The sequence below is a fragment of the Sander vitreus genome, chromosome 4 (genome assembly GCF_031162955.1).
Source record: "Sander vitreus isolate 19-12246 chromosome 4, sanVit1, whole genome shotgun sequence".
NCBI lineage: Eukaryota > Metazoa > Chordata > Actinopteri > Perciformes > Percidae > Sander > Sander vitreus.
Genome location: NC_135858.1, coordinates 15,643,756 through 15,662,649, shown reverse-complemented (window position 1 = coordinate 15,662,649; position 18,894 = coordinate 15,643,756). Strand labels below are relative to the sequence as shown.

At 40.4% G+C, this 18,894-nt stretch overlaps 1 protein-coding gene across 4 annotated transcripts; it reads right to left on the bottom strand.

Moving 5' to 3' along the window:
• Window positions 1-1,209: 1,209 nt before the first annotated feature.
• eif4enif1 (eukaryotic translation initiation factor 4E nuclear import factor 1) lies at window positions 1,210-18,586 on the bottom strand. Of its 4 annotated transcripts, none has more exons than XM_078248638.1 (20): window positions 18,231-18,586; window positions 17,367-17,514; window positions 17,207-17,280; window positions 15,892-16,019; window positions 15,250-15,524; window positions 14,550-14,748; window positions 14,271-14,428; window positions 13,436-13,595; window positions 13,057-13,233; window positions 10,971-11,242; window positions 10,260-10,334; window positions 8,867-9,053; window positions 8,702-8,749; window positions 7,422-7,510; window positions 5,557-5,690; window positions 3,789-3,870; window positions 3,538-3,661; window positions 3,135-3,446; window positions 2,868-3,038; window positions 1,210-2,223 (listed from the first exon to the last, which is right to left on the bottom strand). In XM_078248638.1, exons 2-20 carry the CDS (start codon window positions 17,460-17,462, stop codon window positions 2,036-2,038), a joined length of 2,949 nt encoding a protein of 982 aa, XP_078104764.1. In that variant the 5' UTR covers window positions 17,463-17,514; window positions 18,231-18,586; the 3' UTR covers window positions 1,210-2,035. The 4 variants fall into 4 exon arrangements, with proteins under 4 accessions (XP_078104764.1, XP_078104765.1, XP_078104766.1 ...); XM_078248639.1 differs by having other exon boundaries at window positions 13,436-13,574; XM_078248640.1 differs by lacking the exon at window positions 8,702-8,749.
• Between the last annotated feature and the right edge of the window lie 308 nt (window positions 18,587-18,894).

Here is an 18,894-nt window from a genome sequence, read left to right as displayed (position 1 = left end):
AAAAACCTTTTCCTCTGCGCGAGTGCAGGTTGTAAGCATTATACGGTAAGTTGGGGCTTGACAAGACAATAAGAAATGTACCCGTGAAATAAAACAAAAAAAAAATCAGTAGCCGCTAATAGAAGTCAGTATTTTTGAAAAATATTGACTTCTATCTGTATAATTAGTTTAAGTTTCTATGGTATTTGTGTATGGCATTTATGAACAGGGTCTAGAGTGACCAATTTCATTTTGTAATCCGTTTTTAATACCTTACGACATGCTTAAAGGTACCAATTATTTTGTCTACTTCCATATACACGAGGCCGAATATTATACATTTTAATATTAAACCTATTCCACCACCACGAGCTGGAAAATAACTGAATCGACACCTGACAATGTCAAATACTCATTCAAGCTTCACAGCAACCCACTGCATTGGACTAGGTTTTTGAGGCAGATACCAATTAAATTAAATAACGCTTAAAAACTCGTAACATGATTTTTTTTCCTATCTAATAGAATATAGCTTAAATGTGATTAATAAAGAATTTTGACCATGATGTGCATTGTATAGTTGTAAATAGTGGACATTTCTTTAAGACCTTAAAGATATATTGCTTGTTGACCCACATACTCCCAATGCTGTGATCATTTTATTTCTACGGCTGTGATATATGCAACAAGCAAATATCGGCCTGGCAATACATTGGACCGTTTACTACCGAATAAACAAGTACCTCAGTTAAAGGTCTTAAGCAGCACAACCATAAGCGCTGACTATCCAGTGTCAGGATGTGTGTTTTTTGGAGGATATTAAAAAAGCAGCGGCATGACAACTTTTGGAACAGTAGAAAATCGACCGCTCTTACTTGTTCAGTTGCACAGTTGTCAATTTATTAGGTACATCTGTACAGCACAATCTAATGCAATCCATGATCATGTAATGCTCTGCCATACATTTTATTAAGGTCGTAGTTTGCGTTGTACTAGACTCATTTTACTTAAGGTTAGTATCCTGCCTCCTATGGATGTAAGGAGGCAAACAGTCCAGTGTAACCGTAGTTAAAGCAACAGTCTTGGGCAGTGTAAATAGACATGTTTTGCAAAGGCAGCATTTATGGCAGAGTTTTACTGGATTGCGTTAATCTATGTATACCTAATAAAGTGGTATGTATGTATGGATGCATGTACACACATACTGAACCATTTAAACGATTAAGCAAATTGTGTTTTACTGAGTTGTATTTATTTATTCCATTTGTGCTTTTTATAACTTAATAGCACAAACTGAATCCCAAACAATCCCAACCACCCTCAAAAAATTGACAACGTGAGCAGTGCTGTCCCCCTCAGTGACAGGTTGGATGGGAGAGGATACAGTTTAAAGAAGGAAAAAAAAAAAAAAATAATAACACAAAAAGGCACAACCAGCGCTTGCTGCATCCCCCGGAGTTGTCTTGAAATGCGCCAACCAGTCACATCTACAGAAAAGGACCACCAGCCATGCCACAAAAGGGTAGAGTATGCACTGAAGTTACTCATCAATCCAACATTTCTCACTAGCAGTAGCCCTTTCTCAGTGCAGTTCAGAGGGGAAATTAAAGTTGGCTAAGACAAAGGAATGCTACCAGCTCTTGGTGACTTTGTCCCTCGCAGTTGTCAGTTGAACTGCAGGATAGTTTCACCTTCCCCATTCCAAGAAAAAAAAAACATCGCTATATACACAGGGAGAATAAGATTATTTCCCATGGTCTGTACAATTGGGCCTATACATTATTTACTGCGCAGAGCCTAATGCTAATACAAAAGAAATGTTTTCACTCAGTCGGCAAAACAAATCCCCATCACTTGTCTTCCCTTTTCTGCTGATGAGCCTCTTCAAAAAGCACTGACTTCAAGGTTGAAGACTAATAAGCATGGCATGGTTAGACTGTCCAGGTCTGTGCACCGTCTTTCAAATTAAAGTTCACATTTTTATGGTAACGAGGAGGTGGAGATGGGCAGAAAAGAAGAAAAAAAAGTCTCTCGCTATCCAGCAGTGTCTATTTTCTTATGGCCGGAACTCCAATTCGTCTACACTTATGACCTTGGCCGGCATGGAGGGGAGTGGCTGTTCTAGCACATCTGATCCAAACCACTTAGCGAGACCTAGAGGGGGGGTGCCCCTGTGTTGCTGGGAGCCATTTGTCCGGTGAGGGCCTTGGCTCTGTGACTGAGGGCCTGGGATGCCTGGATGCACTGCAAGAGGAGACAAAAATTGTTTAATTCAAAAGATGAGGAAAAAAAAAAAAAAAATTGTCACATTTAACTTACTCATTTCTGCTGTTATAGATCCTACATACATTTCAGCTTGAATATCCTCTCCTTTTTTCAGTCCTTTATTGTAGGTTTTTCTCTTTGGCAGTATTCAGTTATCCCCTTTGAGGGGACGTAATGCTTCCACTAGCATATGCTAGAGGTGTGAATCTTCAATGATCTCCCAATTAGATTATGATTATCATGTCAGTGATTCGATATCACGATGCGTCAAATACATTCTTCCATGAAAGCCATATAGGATATTTAATTCATAGCTTTTCAAGCTTCAAAAACAAAACATTCTACAGTGCTCCAATACTAAAATTGCATACATAAAACTACAGCACTGAGCACATGGCACTTCCTGAATGTGCAAAACCGAATAAAATTAAAAAAATCAGAATATGTAAACAGAAAGGTTGTTAGGCCTACATTAAATTGTAAACAGAAATAATCGATTATGGCCTAGCCGATTATCGATGCAGCATCGTCGATGTCCACGATTCGATGCATCGATTATTTGATTAATTTCAACACCTCTAGCATATGCCCACACTGATTCGTAATATTAAACCTCCACTTACTTGGTCTCTGTTGCTGAAGTTGCTGCTGCATTACTGCTAACTGCATTTGAGTGTTGGCTCTGGGAGGTAGAAGTGGATGCCCTGTTGCACTTAGAGGGTACAGCGGTTGTCCAAGCAGGGCAGGAGGCAAGCCTTGAAGTTGGGCAAGGTCAACATGTGGTGGGAATATACCTGGTGTGTATAATTAAAAGACAGGTCAGAGGTTCAATATCAGGTCAATTTATAGTTAAAAACTTGAAAAAAAGATGATGCGTGCCCATCACTAACCTGCTTGCACAAGAGCAGGTCCAAGTTGCTGGGGCTGGATACCGTGCGCCAGCATTCTTTGAACCACATTAGGGTGGAGCTGAGGAGGAGGGCGCACCATTGGTACTTGGGATAGCAGCGGTACCGGATAGATGGGACGAGGGAAAGACGCGGGTCCTGGAGGTACCATGTTGGGCGTGTGGTGTCCAGCAGAACCAGGCCTGAGACGCTCCTGGTCCTTCCTTGGAAAGGTCTGGGAGCCAGCCCTTACTCCTCCAGACTGGGCCGTATTCCCATCAATCGCCTCCATATATAGATTTGGAGAGCTGCCGTCTGTAATAACATAACCAAAATTTCATATTCAGTGTTCTAGTACTTTGACTGAAGTTCAAATCAGGAAGTTGTGGGTAACAATGCTCTGTACCATCTTGAGCGTGTCCTACTGCCTCTTCCTTGTTCTCTGAACGACTCAATGGTTCATCTCTGCTTTTCTCTTTTGTCGCGTACATTTTGCGGATCACAGATGTGGGAGTAAATGATGGAGACAACTGTAGCAAACAAAAATACATAAAATACTAGCAAAACCAAGCGGTGTAGAAATTACAGACAAAGTTAGAGTTAAACTTCATAGGACAACTAAACAATGACAGGTGAGAGGATACAGTTTGTGCTCACCATACTGGTGACAGCATTGGCTGGAGAGTTTCTTCCAGCAGGCTGAGGGCCTGGACCAGGAGAGCGATTAACACGTTGCAGTCTGTGGATCACAAGCACATCAGCCATACGCAACTAGTAAATGCTAATTATGTTATCTGGTTTGGGTCAAATTTGTGTCATGATTTAAGAGATTTTTTATTAGTAAAACGGTCAGAAAAAAAAACAATTGTTGTAAACAGTACCGCTGTAACATGTAATACACTAAGCTGCATTTGCCAACATTCCAATTGCTAAAAACAGGCCAGACACGTAGCCCAATTTAAATGTGTTCTTCATAGCACAGGGCTCCAGACCAACTTTTTTTTTTTTTTTTAATAAACTAAAAACAAAACAGCCATTTTAACCGTTTGATAAACGCTTTGGCAATAAATACAGCAACTAAAATCTGCTGTCTTATTTCAGTCACATTTTAATGGAATGGTGCTTAATTGCATATTCAGAAATGTAAACAAAGATTATTGTTGTGAATGTACTGCATTATTGACTGCCTCATACAGGCTATGCCTCCCTTTTTTTTTTTACGTTTAACAGGACGATAGAGAAGCGACCAAGCAGCTTTTTGTTTACATTCAACAAGCCGGCCACTGCGCAGCACTCCATGGCATCAATCCATTGATGCCACTGTCGCTGCCAAGTCACCTGGATCGTTGGTCTGATTGGTTGAAGGACTATCCAATTGCGTACAGTCATTTGAACTATGCCCGTTAATCACGCCTTTTGCGCTGAGAAAATACAGAGCAGGCTCCCCAGACTAATGTTCCATCTTAAAAGATGGAGCTTGGTCTGGTGATAGCCAGACTAGCTATCATATCTAAGGTGATTAAACTTCAAGGGAAAGGGGAGTATCTAACTATACAACACCCAGTGTGGGAAAGATTAGGGGGATGAGGGAGCCAGAGAGGGGAGCTTTTTTTCCCCCTCTTCAAAGAAGCCGTCTTCGCTCCGATGTTACATCTCTACCTCTCACCCAAGTGAGGCAGCGGTACCGCAGCATGTAGCAAATGTCTGAGCCGACATTAGCATTGATGTGAAAATGCAAGTAAATCAGGGAATGCACAGGCAATTAAGTGAGATCCTGCAGTTGTGTCGAAATAAAATCTGGCCTCGTTTGTGGGAGAGCGAGCCAACACACAGTAAAAATACGGTCAATTTTGTGACGAGAACGAATACTACCTTACATGGCCGAAGTCTATCAACACAGCTCCGCCAACCTGAAGTGCACGCAAGCGGGGTTGAGACCATAAACAAAGTAGGATGAAGAGAGGACTAACATTAGGCCAAGGCTAAGTCCTTATCGGCTTTTGCTATGCAGCATTTTCCTCGCCAATGTACAGTCTTTAGCAAACAAAATGGATGATTTTTGGCTGCGGATCACCACTCGTAAATGTATTAGACTGCAACATCATGATTTTCACGGAAACAGCATGTGCATGTTTCGCCATGGTTGACTTTACGGATGAGTGTGACGCCACGACGAGTGTAGCTCACATTCATGCATTACCCACGCAGTTGACTAAACACTCCTGGACACACACACACACACACCTCATTTTACAACATGAAATAAATAATAAAAAGGTCATCAAATTTGCAGGTCGCAGTCTGGAGTCCTGTAGCATATGAAGATCATGGATTGGCTAAGGAGGCATTAATCACATTCAATTCTTTGTGTCAATATTAATACATACTGTGTAGTATCAAAATACCTTTTTAAAAATCAACTAACCTATTTTGAAAATATATGTCCTGTGGTGGCTTGTAGCCAGACTGGAATGAGTGGTGGGCATGTAGAGCAAGGTCCTGCTGAAATGCCAGAGCTTCCAGGTCTGCCTGATTCACTGGCATAGAGAGCGCCCTCATCTGGTCAAGTAAAATACACACAACTGAAGAGATCGCCAACTGATGTCTTAAAGCAACATTGCATAACTTTACCTTACACATTCAAAATCATTTTGATGCTACTCTGACTTGTAATAGGGAGAATAATGCCAATGTCTTTACCACTTTGCACCTCAAATGACTGTTCTCGCACTATGTAACTTTGGTGAGCAGGTACAAACTCCCAGTAGAAGTGTGCAACGTTTTACAGCACTACCACAAGATTTGAAGTGTTGATGTTTACACCGCTAACAGGTGCTTTGGACCACTTGAGGTTTGAATTACACTCTCAAACCGTAGGGGCTCCAAATTGCAAAAAAATGAATGTTACGCAATGTTGCTTCATGATGGGTTACTTTTTGTAAATATACTGTAAAATAAATCAGAACTGAAAAGATTTTTGTAATGCAGCTTGGTATTTGGGCAGTCAAATCTTTCCTGTTCCACTGAAAACAGTTATGTAAATAGAGCCCTATGTGCATTTCATATTATAAATAACAAATTCCTTTTAAACGCCACTCATTTTTTGAATGCGCGATTAACGCATGCACGTTCTGCAATTTGGGTATTGGGCCATACCCTAGTTTGGGAAATCAGGAAGCGATGCAGCAGTAACATTGTACATCCATGATTTGTGGATGACTAGCAGAAGCCGTAAAGTGCTTCGTGATAACATCCAGGGGATCACCAGACCCACCATGTAACTCGCCGCGGTGAAGTGAAGCGCATCTCTGGTCTGATCTACGAGGAAACCCGCAGTGTGATGATGGGAGAAAGTGATTTGAGATGACGTCACCTAACACGGAGCACGCCATGAAGAGACTATCGCGATGGATGTGGTGTACGCTAGGGCTGGGCGATATGGAGAAAATCAAATATCACAATATTTTTGACCAAATACCTCAATATCGATACCGCAACGATATTGTAGTGTTGACTATTGGTACTTTCACAAAATATTTACACTGACATTTTTGATCAATAATCCTCAGTAATGTGGACATAATGACTAAGTGGGTAAAGGCAACAGTTACAACAGTCTGGTAAGTTCAGAAAATGACAACTGTAATGCAGCCTTTAAAACCAGAAAAAGACAACACCTATGCCATATTACGAAATCCAAAACAATATCTAGTCTCATATCACGATATTGATATATCGATATATTGCCCAGCTCTAGTGTATGCCGCACCCTTTATAGCTTCAGAGTTAAATCTAATCCTGAATCACAAATAAAGGCTCTTTTAAGAACCACACAATTTATCTAAAAGAGAGACTTCCCGTTCTGAGGCTTTACTTACATTTTAACGAAATCAATGATTAAAAAGCAGCTCAAGACCCCAAAAAAAAAAAAAAAAAGCAAAGCTCCTTAAGCAGAAATGGATAAATAAAAGGGTCTTTCGAATGGCAAATTGAGTTTCAAAGCCCTTTCAGATGGTTCTGTTCACAAGACTAAAGTTATTTTCATGTACTGTTGATGTGAAGAGTTTTTTTTATTACATTTATAACAAAAAAAAAAAAAAAAGTGTGATTAATCGTGAGTTAACTGTCGAAATCACGCAATTAAATATTTTAAATCGATTGACAGCCCAAGTTATAAAATAAGGTTCTTCAAATTGAATATCAATTTACATTAAAGATTTAGTGTGCAAAATATCTTGAGTAAACAATAAAGCCATTAGTCCAAGTTCACCGTGTCCAAACACTGGTTACCTGTTGCTGTGCAGCAGATCCAGGGCTGATAGATCTGTGTACATCAGCAAACTGTTCCGGCAGCATGGGCTGATGACCAACAGGAAAACCTTCAGGTAGGAGAGGGAGAGAATAAAACTATTACAACAAAACTATTGATGACATAATTCAGCTTGTCTAACCAACAGCATCTAATAAAAAAAAAGAAAAAAAAAGTAACTGAAGATATTGGATGTTGCGGCTAAATTGCCCACAACACCAGAGATGCACTCTTTAGTTGCTGTGATCATATGACACTTTGCACCAACAGCAGGAGATAATCATATACTGGCACAACATTTTCGCTCAAGCTGAAAAAAAAAAAAGAGTCGATTATGTTAAGCTTACTACTTTTGTAGCACCTGCGTAACATTAGGGTTGGGTAACGGTTGGGTAACGATTGGGTTCCCCCCAATACCGGTGCTAACCGATTTTCAAATTGTGCCGGTGCCTAAACAGATTTTAAAAAAAAGAAAAAAAAAGGGAAAATAAATACGGCACAAAGCGACAGTCGGCAGCATTAAAGAACTTGTTTATTGCTCAGGCCATATGGTCAAAATGAAATGATTCATTTAAAATGTAATAACCTATACAGGCAACTTATTTCACCAGTAAATTACTGAAAAACTAGATGGGAAATGGGTATTTTACAATAACTTTGAATGCATCACCAGGCTTACCAGTTTCAAGTTAACGCACCTTCTGTTTTTCCGACAACAGCAGCTGCAGACAGTTGTATGTTCCGGTATTAAAATCCTCTACAGCGAAATACAGTCACACTTCTACCATTTAGCTGTCAGCATTTTAACCATGTTTAACCCAGCTACTCGCCAACGGTAAGCTAATGCCAAGTGTAGTGTCAACTATCATCACATGCAGCGACGCCGCCTCTAACGTCCGTTTCGGAGCATCAGAGCGCGGCACAGTCATTTAAGTGGCACCGAAATCTTTGTTGCTATTCGGTCCAGTAGGTATCCGTGGTTTAGGCACCGGTGCCATATTAGCACCAAGTTTCGGTACCCAACCCTACGTAACACAGCCTCTGAAATTTGTTTCACTATTACATTCCTGTTGATACACACAGATGGCGTTAACGTCATGCGATCAGAGCTGTAATATGGATTGCATTAACAGTAAAAAAGTAAAGCTTTCCACCGTGTGTCATTAAAATGTTGGATGGATTATCAATAAATTGTAGAGGCAGCAGTGAGGACAAACATTCCATGAAAAAAACATTTGGTATCCCACAAGAGTCCACATACTTCTGGGTTCATTTCTGATTATGCGATCATGAAATCTGTGGGTAAAGCCTGATGATAGAAAGAGAGAAAGTCAATGCATACAATATGCATTCTTCCCAATTCAAAAAAGATTTTACATGACGAAAAATAAAGTGCTGCAACATGTCACTTTTACAAAATACTTACCTGTTGAAGGTTGCAACCGACTGTTGAAGTAGTCAGGTGAGGGTGCCCTATGTGGAAAGAGTGGGGGTGACGGGCCCTTGTGTAGTAGGCCGTGTAGCGGGGCAGAGGTTGTTGGGCCCTCAGAGCTGCCCAACAGATTGCCAAGTAGTGTAGGAGAGCCACTACGAGCAGGACCTCCCAAGAGCTCCTACAATACAAACATAAATATACATTTTCCCAAGATGTCTCAATTAACTTTAATGTTGTTGGTCTGGCAGTTAAAATGTAAGTGCAAAACTATCATAAAGCCTATGTAGCCAACTTCAAAATATACTCCTTTACAACGCGCATTTCAGCATAGGGATAAAGAAACACTTGGGATACGTTGTCAGAGTTTCCCAAATAATGGCATTTGTGCTGATTGTGGAGGGGGTTAGGGGTGGGGGGGGGAATGTTGTCTCATGTCACTTTTTCCAGTTAAAGTTTGGAGGCGATCTTCTGGACCAACAACCCACTGCTCCGAAAGCCTGGTATTACCACACAGCTAGCATACGGTAATGTCTTCCATAAGTTCACTTGGAACTCCTAAGTTTGTTAAATCTTTTTTTTCCACATAGAGCGGGGCTTGTTAAAGTTAGTCCGACGTTAGGGTTTGTCAGAGGTCCACTGCAACAAGCGCTTACGTTAGCCAATTTTAGCGAATGTCAGCTGTCGTAGCTAATGTCAGGCTCTGTGAAAAACAGCAGCGAGAAACGCTTACTTGCAGTTTAGGAGTTCCAGGGTTTGTTATTAGCCGTTGCAGTAGATAGACAGTAAAGCCAGAGGCTTACTGTCGTCAAGCTGTCAGTGTGTGCACCGAGATGACAATCTATTTCCCGGTTCGTTAGGGCTGGTAGGTGTTCTACGGCCTTCTTGACATTTAGGCAGGATTCAAAATTGTATTATGTGGTGTCCTTATTTATCAATACCCCATATATAGTTATATAGCAATGTTGGCACTATGCTGAGAAGGAAACACTTCGATTGATGTAATGTTTTTAGGATCCGATAGGGACTGTAGAACAGTCAGAACAGGTTGGCAAATGGAAATATACCTGAGGACCCATTTCAAAACGCAGTTGCATGAAGAGCCTCAAATATAAAAAAAAAACAAAAAAAAACACTGGCAGCAGAATGAGCAGCTGCTGTTGAAAAGAATACATTGCAATTCAGTTTACACGCATCTGCTGCAGATAATTATGACGCACCACCTGATCACAAACCAGAGAGCTGTGACTCTACTCAGACCCGATTGGACTGACTACAATTGCCCCCGGCCGGATTCTGTTAATGGGAAACTAGTGGACCTTTGAAAACTTCTAGTCTATACCAAACATTGTCACCATTATGCTGAGATGATAGTCTACATACACACCTGAAATATGTTTTTTTGCTGCCGAGGAGGCAACTGAGCTTCAGACAGTGTCACCACAGCTGGGTCTGAAGGTTGCTGCATGTTACAGGGAGAAACAATTTGTGGCAGGTTCAATGCAACCATTTCCCTGTAAAAACCCATCCCAGTAACCAATGTTGAGTATGTGGTAGGCATTTACAAGCGTGTCAAAACAGAAATTGGCAGCAAAATTGATCAGTGATCACCAGATATAAGCTAAAATTTAGACACGTATCAAATACAGAATTTGGTGAAACCTCCTCAAACTGCAACACGGCAAGCCCACGGAGATGGATTTGTACATGAAAGTCACAATCAAAGTGTCCCTCATGCAAGTCATGTATGCCTTTGGATACATATGTTCATCCAATGACCGTAAACATGGTTATCATCTCAGTGCAAACATAATCCAGATCACACAATTTCAGAAACTGACTTGCAGAAAAAAAGGACACTTGCAGCTTTCATACATCAAACATTCAAAAACAAAAAGAACCTTCAAAACATTTAAACAAATTTATGCCCATCACTTTCTAGTCTGTCCATGAAATATTGGGCTATCTAGGTTAAGCTGAAAAAGCTTGCATGCAGCATCCCACTGGACAGATTTGTATGAATATCCGTTCCAACATACACAATGTTACTTATCCAGTTAAAGTGTCTATTGGATAAAAAATAATAATACATACTTACATTGTTTGTGTTGTTTTTGGGGTGAGTTGGCAGAGTTCCACTTGCCTTCATGCTGCTGACTAGTTTATTAAAGGCAGACATGTCTGTGTCACGTGACTTTGGACGGGCACTGGAGCCACCAGTTAAAGCCTCCTCTAAATGTTGAGCCATAAAAGGCGTGCCATTTCCTCTCTGTGGAGGCGGCCCCTTTCGCACCTGTGGTTCTGAGCCCAGCTTCATCCCCTTCATCTCTCCCTCCACTTCCTCCAGCGAGAGCACTGCTCCACAGTTAGCTGAGGACAGATGGATACAATTAAACTTTATGTAGAAGTGTTTGAAACAAAAACTATGTACTGTGCTTTACAAGTAAATTCAAATGCTAATTAAGAGAATGTCATATGAAATTGAATTTAGGAGATTTAAAATTGGACACTGACTGCATACTTGAGACCCTTAAGTCGGACTTCTACGCCCAGATGCCTGAACAGCTAAGACCTGGTCACCCTTAGCAGGTGTAAAGATACTCAAGGGGCTGCCATCGGTTTGTGGCTTGTTATTACAGGTGTGACTATGAAATGCAAATCATAAAAAACAGTTTCATAAATCATCACATGAATCTATTCCTCAGAGAAAAACACTACACAGAATACTATGGGATGTGATTTTAAAACCAAGTTACTACAGGGACAATCACATGATTTTCAATTTCGGGATTCAAACAGTTTTGTTTTTTTTAAAACATGCATGCAGGCTGAAATTAACTGGTGTTTTGTCGGGATAAAGCTACTTGCTAAATGTCAGCTAGCCGCTGGCTAATTAATGCAGCACTAGGTCATCCATCTCAGCCAAGAACGGAGAAATGTGTAGTTAAAAGCGAGCAGTCTGATGTGTGTACAGGTCTGTATAGTTTAACTGTAGCAGCCTGGTGTCGTCTTCAGGCAATTTGATAAAAAGGTAAACATAGTAACACGTTAGTTACAGCCATGCATAATAATGCCAAAACAGTGAGGCGCTGGCTGAGCATTCATTCCCATACACTGCGTCATTCAACTTTAGGAGAAATGCAACCTGACGTCAACCTGCTGTGGTTGATCGTGTAACGTTAACCCACTATCAGACTCGTCAGTCACGGCATGCAAGCCCTGTAACGTTACTGTAAAAAAGTTTAACACTACGAAGGTAAAAAACTAAACAAGCACTGAACTGCCCAGGAGTTGACTGTGGTGTCCTGCAATAAAAGCAGTCACTTCATCGGCTTTTATTTCCTTTTTCCAAAGCTGACTTCAAGTGCAATCAGAAATGTTGGTTGCCGCTGCCACCAAAGCTTCAAATATTCGCTGTTGAAAAGCAAGGAAGCTCAAAAAAAAAAAAAAAATGTATTCAGTAGAGCCCTACCATGTACACCCTCTTATACAGAGGTGAATATCCTTTGTTTAATACAATCAGCTTTGGTACCATGGAACTAGAATTGGGAAGATTTGTCAACAGATTTTGTTTTGTAGGAAATGTTGCAAGTCTGTGAGCAGGACAGGCATATGGCAATTGTATTGCATCTTCATGGATGTATTAGCTCTTAGCTTATCTTAGACTAAACTGTTATCATTGCGGACTTGAGCATGTGAAGGCATCGCGCAGGTTAGAGCTGCCAATGTACCAACGTTCTTTCTGCCGCTAGAAAACAACCTAACTCAAATCTTATGGACAACAACTTTACAGGCATACTATGTATCTTTTCCCTCTTCTGTCCCCCTACAGGTTGTCTCATTGGAACTATAGCTGCACGAGCTGTAGTTCCAATGAGACTACCTGTAGGGCGACAGAAGAGGGGAAAGTTACATAGTATGCCTTTAAGTATCTTAGACAGATATTTATTTCATTTGATTAGCCAAAAACATTTCCCATCTGGTTATTCGGTCTATAAATGTGTTCCCAATGGAATTTTCATACAGTGGTCTATAACCGCTGTATTACTACTATAGCAAATGTAATATAACTCAAAATTGTATCCACATTGCCCAACATGAACATACAAGAACAAGATGTCTAGTGCACAGTATATTCCCAGTAAAAAGTTGACTCATGGTATAATAATTGAACTAGCACTCACTGCTTTCCCTTAGCCGAGCCTTGTTGACCGACAGGGTGGAAAGAAGAGGCTTCAGGTCTATTTTGGCCTTATGCAGCAGCTCCAGGATGTCCACCTTCTCCTTGCACTCAGATGTTTGAATAGGTGTGAAGTATGAGGCAGGGCCTTGGCTAGAGGAAGAGCTGCGTGATTCAAGCCCTTTAGAGGAGCAAAATCATCCAAGATTTAGTACATCCAACACAGAAAGTGTGTTTTGGGGTCATGAACATTACAAAGCAAGAATGTAGGCTAGCAATCACATAGCATTGGAGTGAGATAGTTAGCAGCAGTTTGATGTTGACTGTCTGGTTTTAAGCTACATAGTTACATGAAGCTCCTTTGGGGAAATCAAATAATTCACCTGCAAGTTTTTCTAGTTCCTCATGGGGAGTGGACCTCAGACTGCTGGACCGGCTGCCTGAAGGGCTCAGGTTACTGGAGAACCACTGACTGAAGCGGCTAGCCGATACAGGGCCCTCCCCCAAAACGTCCTCTATCATCTGTAAGACAGAAAAAGGCGCCTGTGAAACAGAGTGAGAAACAAATAACGGCAGGCCGAAAGGTACAAGGGCAAAAGTGGCACTTACGTTTAGAGCGTTTTCCATCGATTTAGCACAAAATGTGCTAGAAGATAAGGGCAGTCTCATTGAATGCACTGCCGTTTGGCTTTGTGTTGATTTAATGCCCCAAACCAGTATGTACACAACTCTTATTCGTTATTAGTTCTCAAATTAGCTGGTCTAATGTAGCTAAAATGATGGGCATAAATTTGGATTCTTGATACCTTTTTAACATCTAACCCCATTCAGCAGCCCACTGACAAAAAAAAAGAAAGTTAAACATTCAGTGACAATACCCACACCAAAGAGCAAGTTCAGTGAGATCAAGCCAGTGCAGCAGAGGTAATCTTGTGCTGACACAAAGTATCTGCTAACTTAATACTTGAATTCAAAAAGCTTGTTTTATTTTATATATGAGACATGAACAGATTAATGCGTTACATCATAATGGTGCCACAACTGTAATCTAGCCGCTTAAATGTTAAGGTTGAAAAATTACAAAGAAAAATGACCTGCAGGTCTGTTGAGGAGGAGGGACAGACACACTTGAAAACCTCTACTGTTAAAGCTTATACTGGTACGTCATCCCATCTGTGATGTTCACACCTTTAACACCAAGTGCACCCCAGTACTTACAGAGGCCAGCCCTGGCATGGTCTTCTCCAGATTGAAAAATTCATTGAAGTCAAAGTCTCCAGTCGTCTGCTCAGGCAGAACATCAGGGTGGGGAACCTCCTGATCAGCAGTAGACTGCAAACCAGCATCTCGCTCTTCTGCTTGTCCGTTACATTCCACTACACAACAAAAATCACAATATTTAAGTACCCCTAATGTGATAGCAGTTGCACTATGCTAGTTCTCAAAATAATGCCATGCAGTTGACCATCTGGTGAAAAACTAAAATGCATTGCATGCCTTCTCTTATGGACTCTGCCCGTTTTCTTGACCGCTTGGACCTCCGCTTATCATCCTCCAAGATTTTGTCGTCAAATCCAATGAGCTCAATCGTCTCAGACTGGCTGGTGGGACCTCCAGAGAACCACTCTGGCTCTTCCTCTGCATAAGAGTCATTCCTTCTCCTTTCACTAAACACACGTTTGTCACCGAAATCCCTCTGCAAATGAGACAAAACCAAAATATTATCTGTGTAGAACGAAAGATAAGACCTTCAGAAGCTAATAGATTAAAATAATGGGACCATTCTTGAAATAAACCGTGTGGAGAAAGCACACTGATGAAGTGGGACTCTTCCAAGTAGCCTCTTCCTAATTTTACTGAGCAGAAAGTAAACGTTTGCTTTCATATAAAGTAATTAACACTAGATTAGTGAGCAAAACCTATTTTGTGAAAAACATTTAAGGTTTAAGGCTTTATTTCTCCTGCACATTCCACTTTTCAGCTATTTTTATCCTCAAAAAGTGAGCTTGTTAATCTTCACAAGTGGTTTTGTGAAACCAACTGAATGGCATATGCGTTTGATTTTGCAAAAACTCTCTGCAATCCTACATACATTAACATCGAAGAGAAATGCCAACCTCAATGCATTGAATGTCTCACCGTTCGAACACTAAAGGGAAAAAACATGAAGGATGAACTGAAAGCAGTGAACACCAACCCTGAATCTTTTATCCTTAAAGTCCCTCTCACGTTCCCGCTCCTTCTCCGAACGGGCTTCTCTCTCAAATGCTCGGGCAGCAATTATGCGGCCACTGCCGATTCTGCGTGCCCCTCCTAGACGGAGACTCTCATTCTCCTTATTTTCAAGGGGGCTGATTGGGCGACGGGCGTGGGGTGCAAGTGCAGCATTGCCTTGACATCCACCACCGAAGCTGCGTCGCTGTGGGCTCAGTACGACATCCAGATCATCCTCCTTTAATCGCTCACGAGGATCTGAATACAATGCAGAGGTATAACCACCACGGTCACATCATAACCAACACAATCAAAAGGAAACCTAGATTAAAATCTTAAAAATGTTCAAGTATTTACTTCATGCCTCATTTATATTGTTATCTTCTTATCCCTTAAGACAAGACTATGTAGTTTAAATAGTTGTTTAAGCATAATCTAGAGCTGCTTAATATTCAGGAGTTGCAAGCATTACAATTACAGAAATCTTTCCTAGATAACAATTGTACTGCTTCATGACTTATCAATAGATCACTTCTAACACAAACCTCCAGAAAGTAAGATAATTTTTATGAATTTATGATTTTTTTGGTTTAAATCTTTAGATGTATGGCTTTGGGCCATTTACCTGGGATTCTTCGTTTCAAAGGAACTCTGTCATCCACATAGTCCTTCTTAAAACCTTCCACCGGAGAGCTACGCTCTGAAGTGGGATACAGTGAGGCATGCCACTTCTCAGGGTCCCAGACACCATCACTGTATCAAAACACATACTCAACTTGCTGACCAAAACAAGACATAACTGACAAATTATTCCCAATTTTTTTTTTTTAACTGGGCAAAAGATCATTTTACATGTTACATATGAAAATGTCTAATAACACAAACTAAGGATAAATACTGGGCACAGCATCTTTGTTTCGGGGACCAATTTGTACAATCTAAACTGTTTAGTAAAAGGTCAGCATGGCCAACATTATTTAAACCAACTACAATCAGAGATTTCAACCTTTATCCTGTGAACTAGAAAAAGTAATGCCATTTTCTACCATACAAGCTATTTTTCATATTTAGTCATGTCTAAAATCCCCTCCATGATCGAATATCTACAATGATAAACAGGGCTCTGCAGGATTGACAATCATTCATTGATAACAAGTAGAAAACACAAGAGACTGCACAAATGTGCTTGTTATTTTAAACAGCTTGTCTTGGATAGCGGTTTAAAAAAAAAAAAAAGGTCAAAACAAACAAAATGTTTAATTTATCAGCAGATGTCCGGAAAATCTGCCTTCAACTAAAATAGTTTCCATGACAGCTCCATGGGAAGAAAGGGTTTGTATGCATCGTTTCATTGATTTTAATTCCCCTGTCTACTGTAACGAGTGAGGGAAATTTTCCCTAATCAAAACCCATCTTTGACTAGCCCTTAGCTTAGCACAGTATGGCAATAATTCCTCAATTCAAATGGATTGCATTTCCAAGACTAAGTAAAGCAACTAAATAAGAGCAGGTCCTAAAATTAGCACTTGCCACTCGCCAAATGCTAGTAAAAATCTATGTTGGTGGATAAAATAAAGTCAGTCCCTATAGGCGAGTTGCTGAAATAGGCATACATTAGTACAAACTCATCACTACAACACATAAGTTCAGCAAACAATTAAACACACTTTTGGAACAGCAAATGAAAGCCACTAGTGTAGATTCAGAGTTAATGCTTAAGCTTTTTCATTGGCTCATATGTTTAGGGGAAAACATACCTATGACCAGACACCTAAGTCAATTACTGTCAAAGAGAAGGAAAAAGATTGGCGTTTTTCAAGAAAGCGCATCCAAGCGGTCTCATTCTATAAATAAGTCTTGCTTCCCTTGTTGACCCACATAACATCAGAATATTATGTGGATTGTGTATGGTGTGGAATACAGAGTCAATTCATTCTTACCTGTCATATTTCTCAGAGAGACAGTCTGGCCTTTCATTGGAGACTGGTAGTTCTTTTATTTCCAGAAGCACCTCCTGTACAATAATTGATAATGGTTAATTGTGTTAGGAAGAACTATGTGTGGCTTCCATGTTATCATATTGTTGGGATATCTCATTACCTTGGTGTATCTGTAAGGAGCTGTGGCTGCTAGCTGTTTAACTTGAGCCACATCACCATCCCCATCCTTCTGCTCTACACAAGCATCGTTCTCCATGACTGATTTCAGAAACGAACAAACTGCTTCAAGCCCAACAATGACTCTGTTCCTGTTGGAAACAAGTAACGTTAATAAGTTAAGCAGTTCCGTTGCATGGTGAAATATCTGGACAACGTTAGCCTTACAATGTTAATAACTAAAATGTTTAAATAGATCATTGGTATCAAATCAATTAAAGCTTTTTTTTGAAGTTTCAAAACTAAGCGTCATCCCAACTGTTTGGTTAGTGCTGTTTAGAGAAAATGCTGTCTTTTCAAGCTTGTTTGTATTAGAAAAACAAACAAGAAAAGTGACCCGACCTTAAAACATTATAAAATCACAACAATAAACTTCACCTAACGTCGAGCTATCTTACATGGGGACCGTTTTAGCAAACGCTGCTAGCCAATTAGCAAGTTAATTGACAACAGCCGCTGTAATAAGACGTGACACGTCAATTCAATAGCTAGCTACATCTTAGCGTTAATTCACAAAGTGCCTGTAAAGTAAGTAACGTTATCTGGACTGAACGAAGTGGTTTTGAAATACATGTACAGCCAGTAACGTTATTACTTAATCTATGGCTATGTGAATCATCTAGATAACGTTAACATTACAGTTTCAGGGAAATATACGCCAACAATCACTCCAGACACTGGTTAGCTAGCTAGCTAAGTTAACGTCCCACACAGTTTACTCCAAACCTCATTAGTGGTTTTTTTTTAGTAGGTTGTACAAACGACTGGCTAGTGAGTTCATTTAGAAATACACAAACGGCAAACTTACTCAGTTTAAATGTTGCGTGGAACACTGGCTCCCAACTGCCGAGCAGCGACAGTTCACGTTAGTTAGTTAGCTAGCTAGCTAACCTAGCACATTTAGCTAGCTAGCTAACTAACGTTGGCTGGGGAATGGGGATAATGCCCACCCAGTGAGTACCAAATCTGAAGCCGGCTGAGTTGTTGCAGTGATTTCAGCAAACGTACACTACACTGGGGTAACTAAACAAAATAACACAGGTCCAAGTAACAAATTAATTCACACGGAGACTGTGTAATCTCAAATTATTGTCTGCTCTTTCTCTGTTTTCTAAGTCGTAGCAGCAATTTTCCTCTGATCACCGCTTTAAGAAGGTCCTAGGAAAGATTACATCGTGCCCATCGCGCCTTTGGAGAATTTTTATATAATCTTGTGTGCGTAGGTCGTGTTGCATTTTAATATTTAAACCATACTATAGAAATCATATGTTAACTAGTAAGCTATTTATTTCAAGCTATATAAACTGTGGCAACAATCTAAATTGCTTTGTAGAGATATAATATACGATCAATTTAGAATATTTATGCGGCATTATTTGGGGCAGCTACTCATTGTCTTGGGGTTTGCCCGATTTGTTACTCAGTCAAGACCATCTGCCGGTGCTTCTTTGTGAAACCGAAAGACCCGCCCT

Bases quoted from the DNA above. Each gene is read 5' to 3' on its own strand.
- eif4enif1 (XM_078248638.1), bottom strand. From the start codon at position 17,462: ATGGAGAACGATGCTTGTGTAGAGCAGAAGGATGGGGATGGTGATGTG. The intron at 3,662-3,788 runs GTGAGCACAAAC...TGTTTGCTACAG, and splicing joins CCAATGCTGTCACCAGTATG to TTGTCTCCATCATTTACTCC. The intron at 3,447-3,537 runs GTACAGAGCATT...ATGTTATTACAG, and splicing joins AGTAGGACACGCTCAAGATG to ACGGCAGCTCTCCAAATCTA.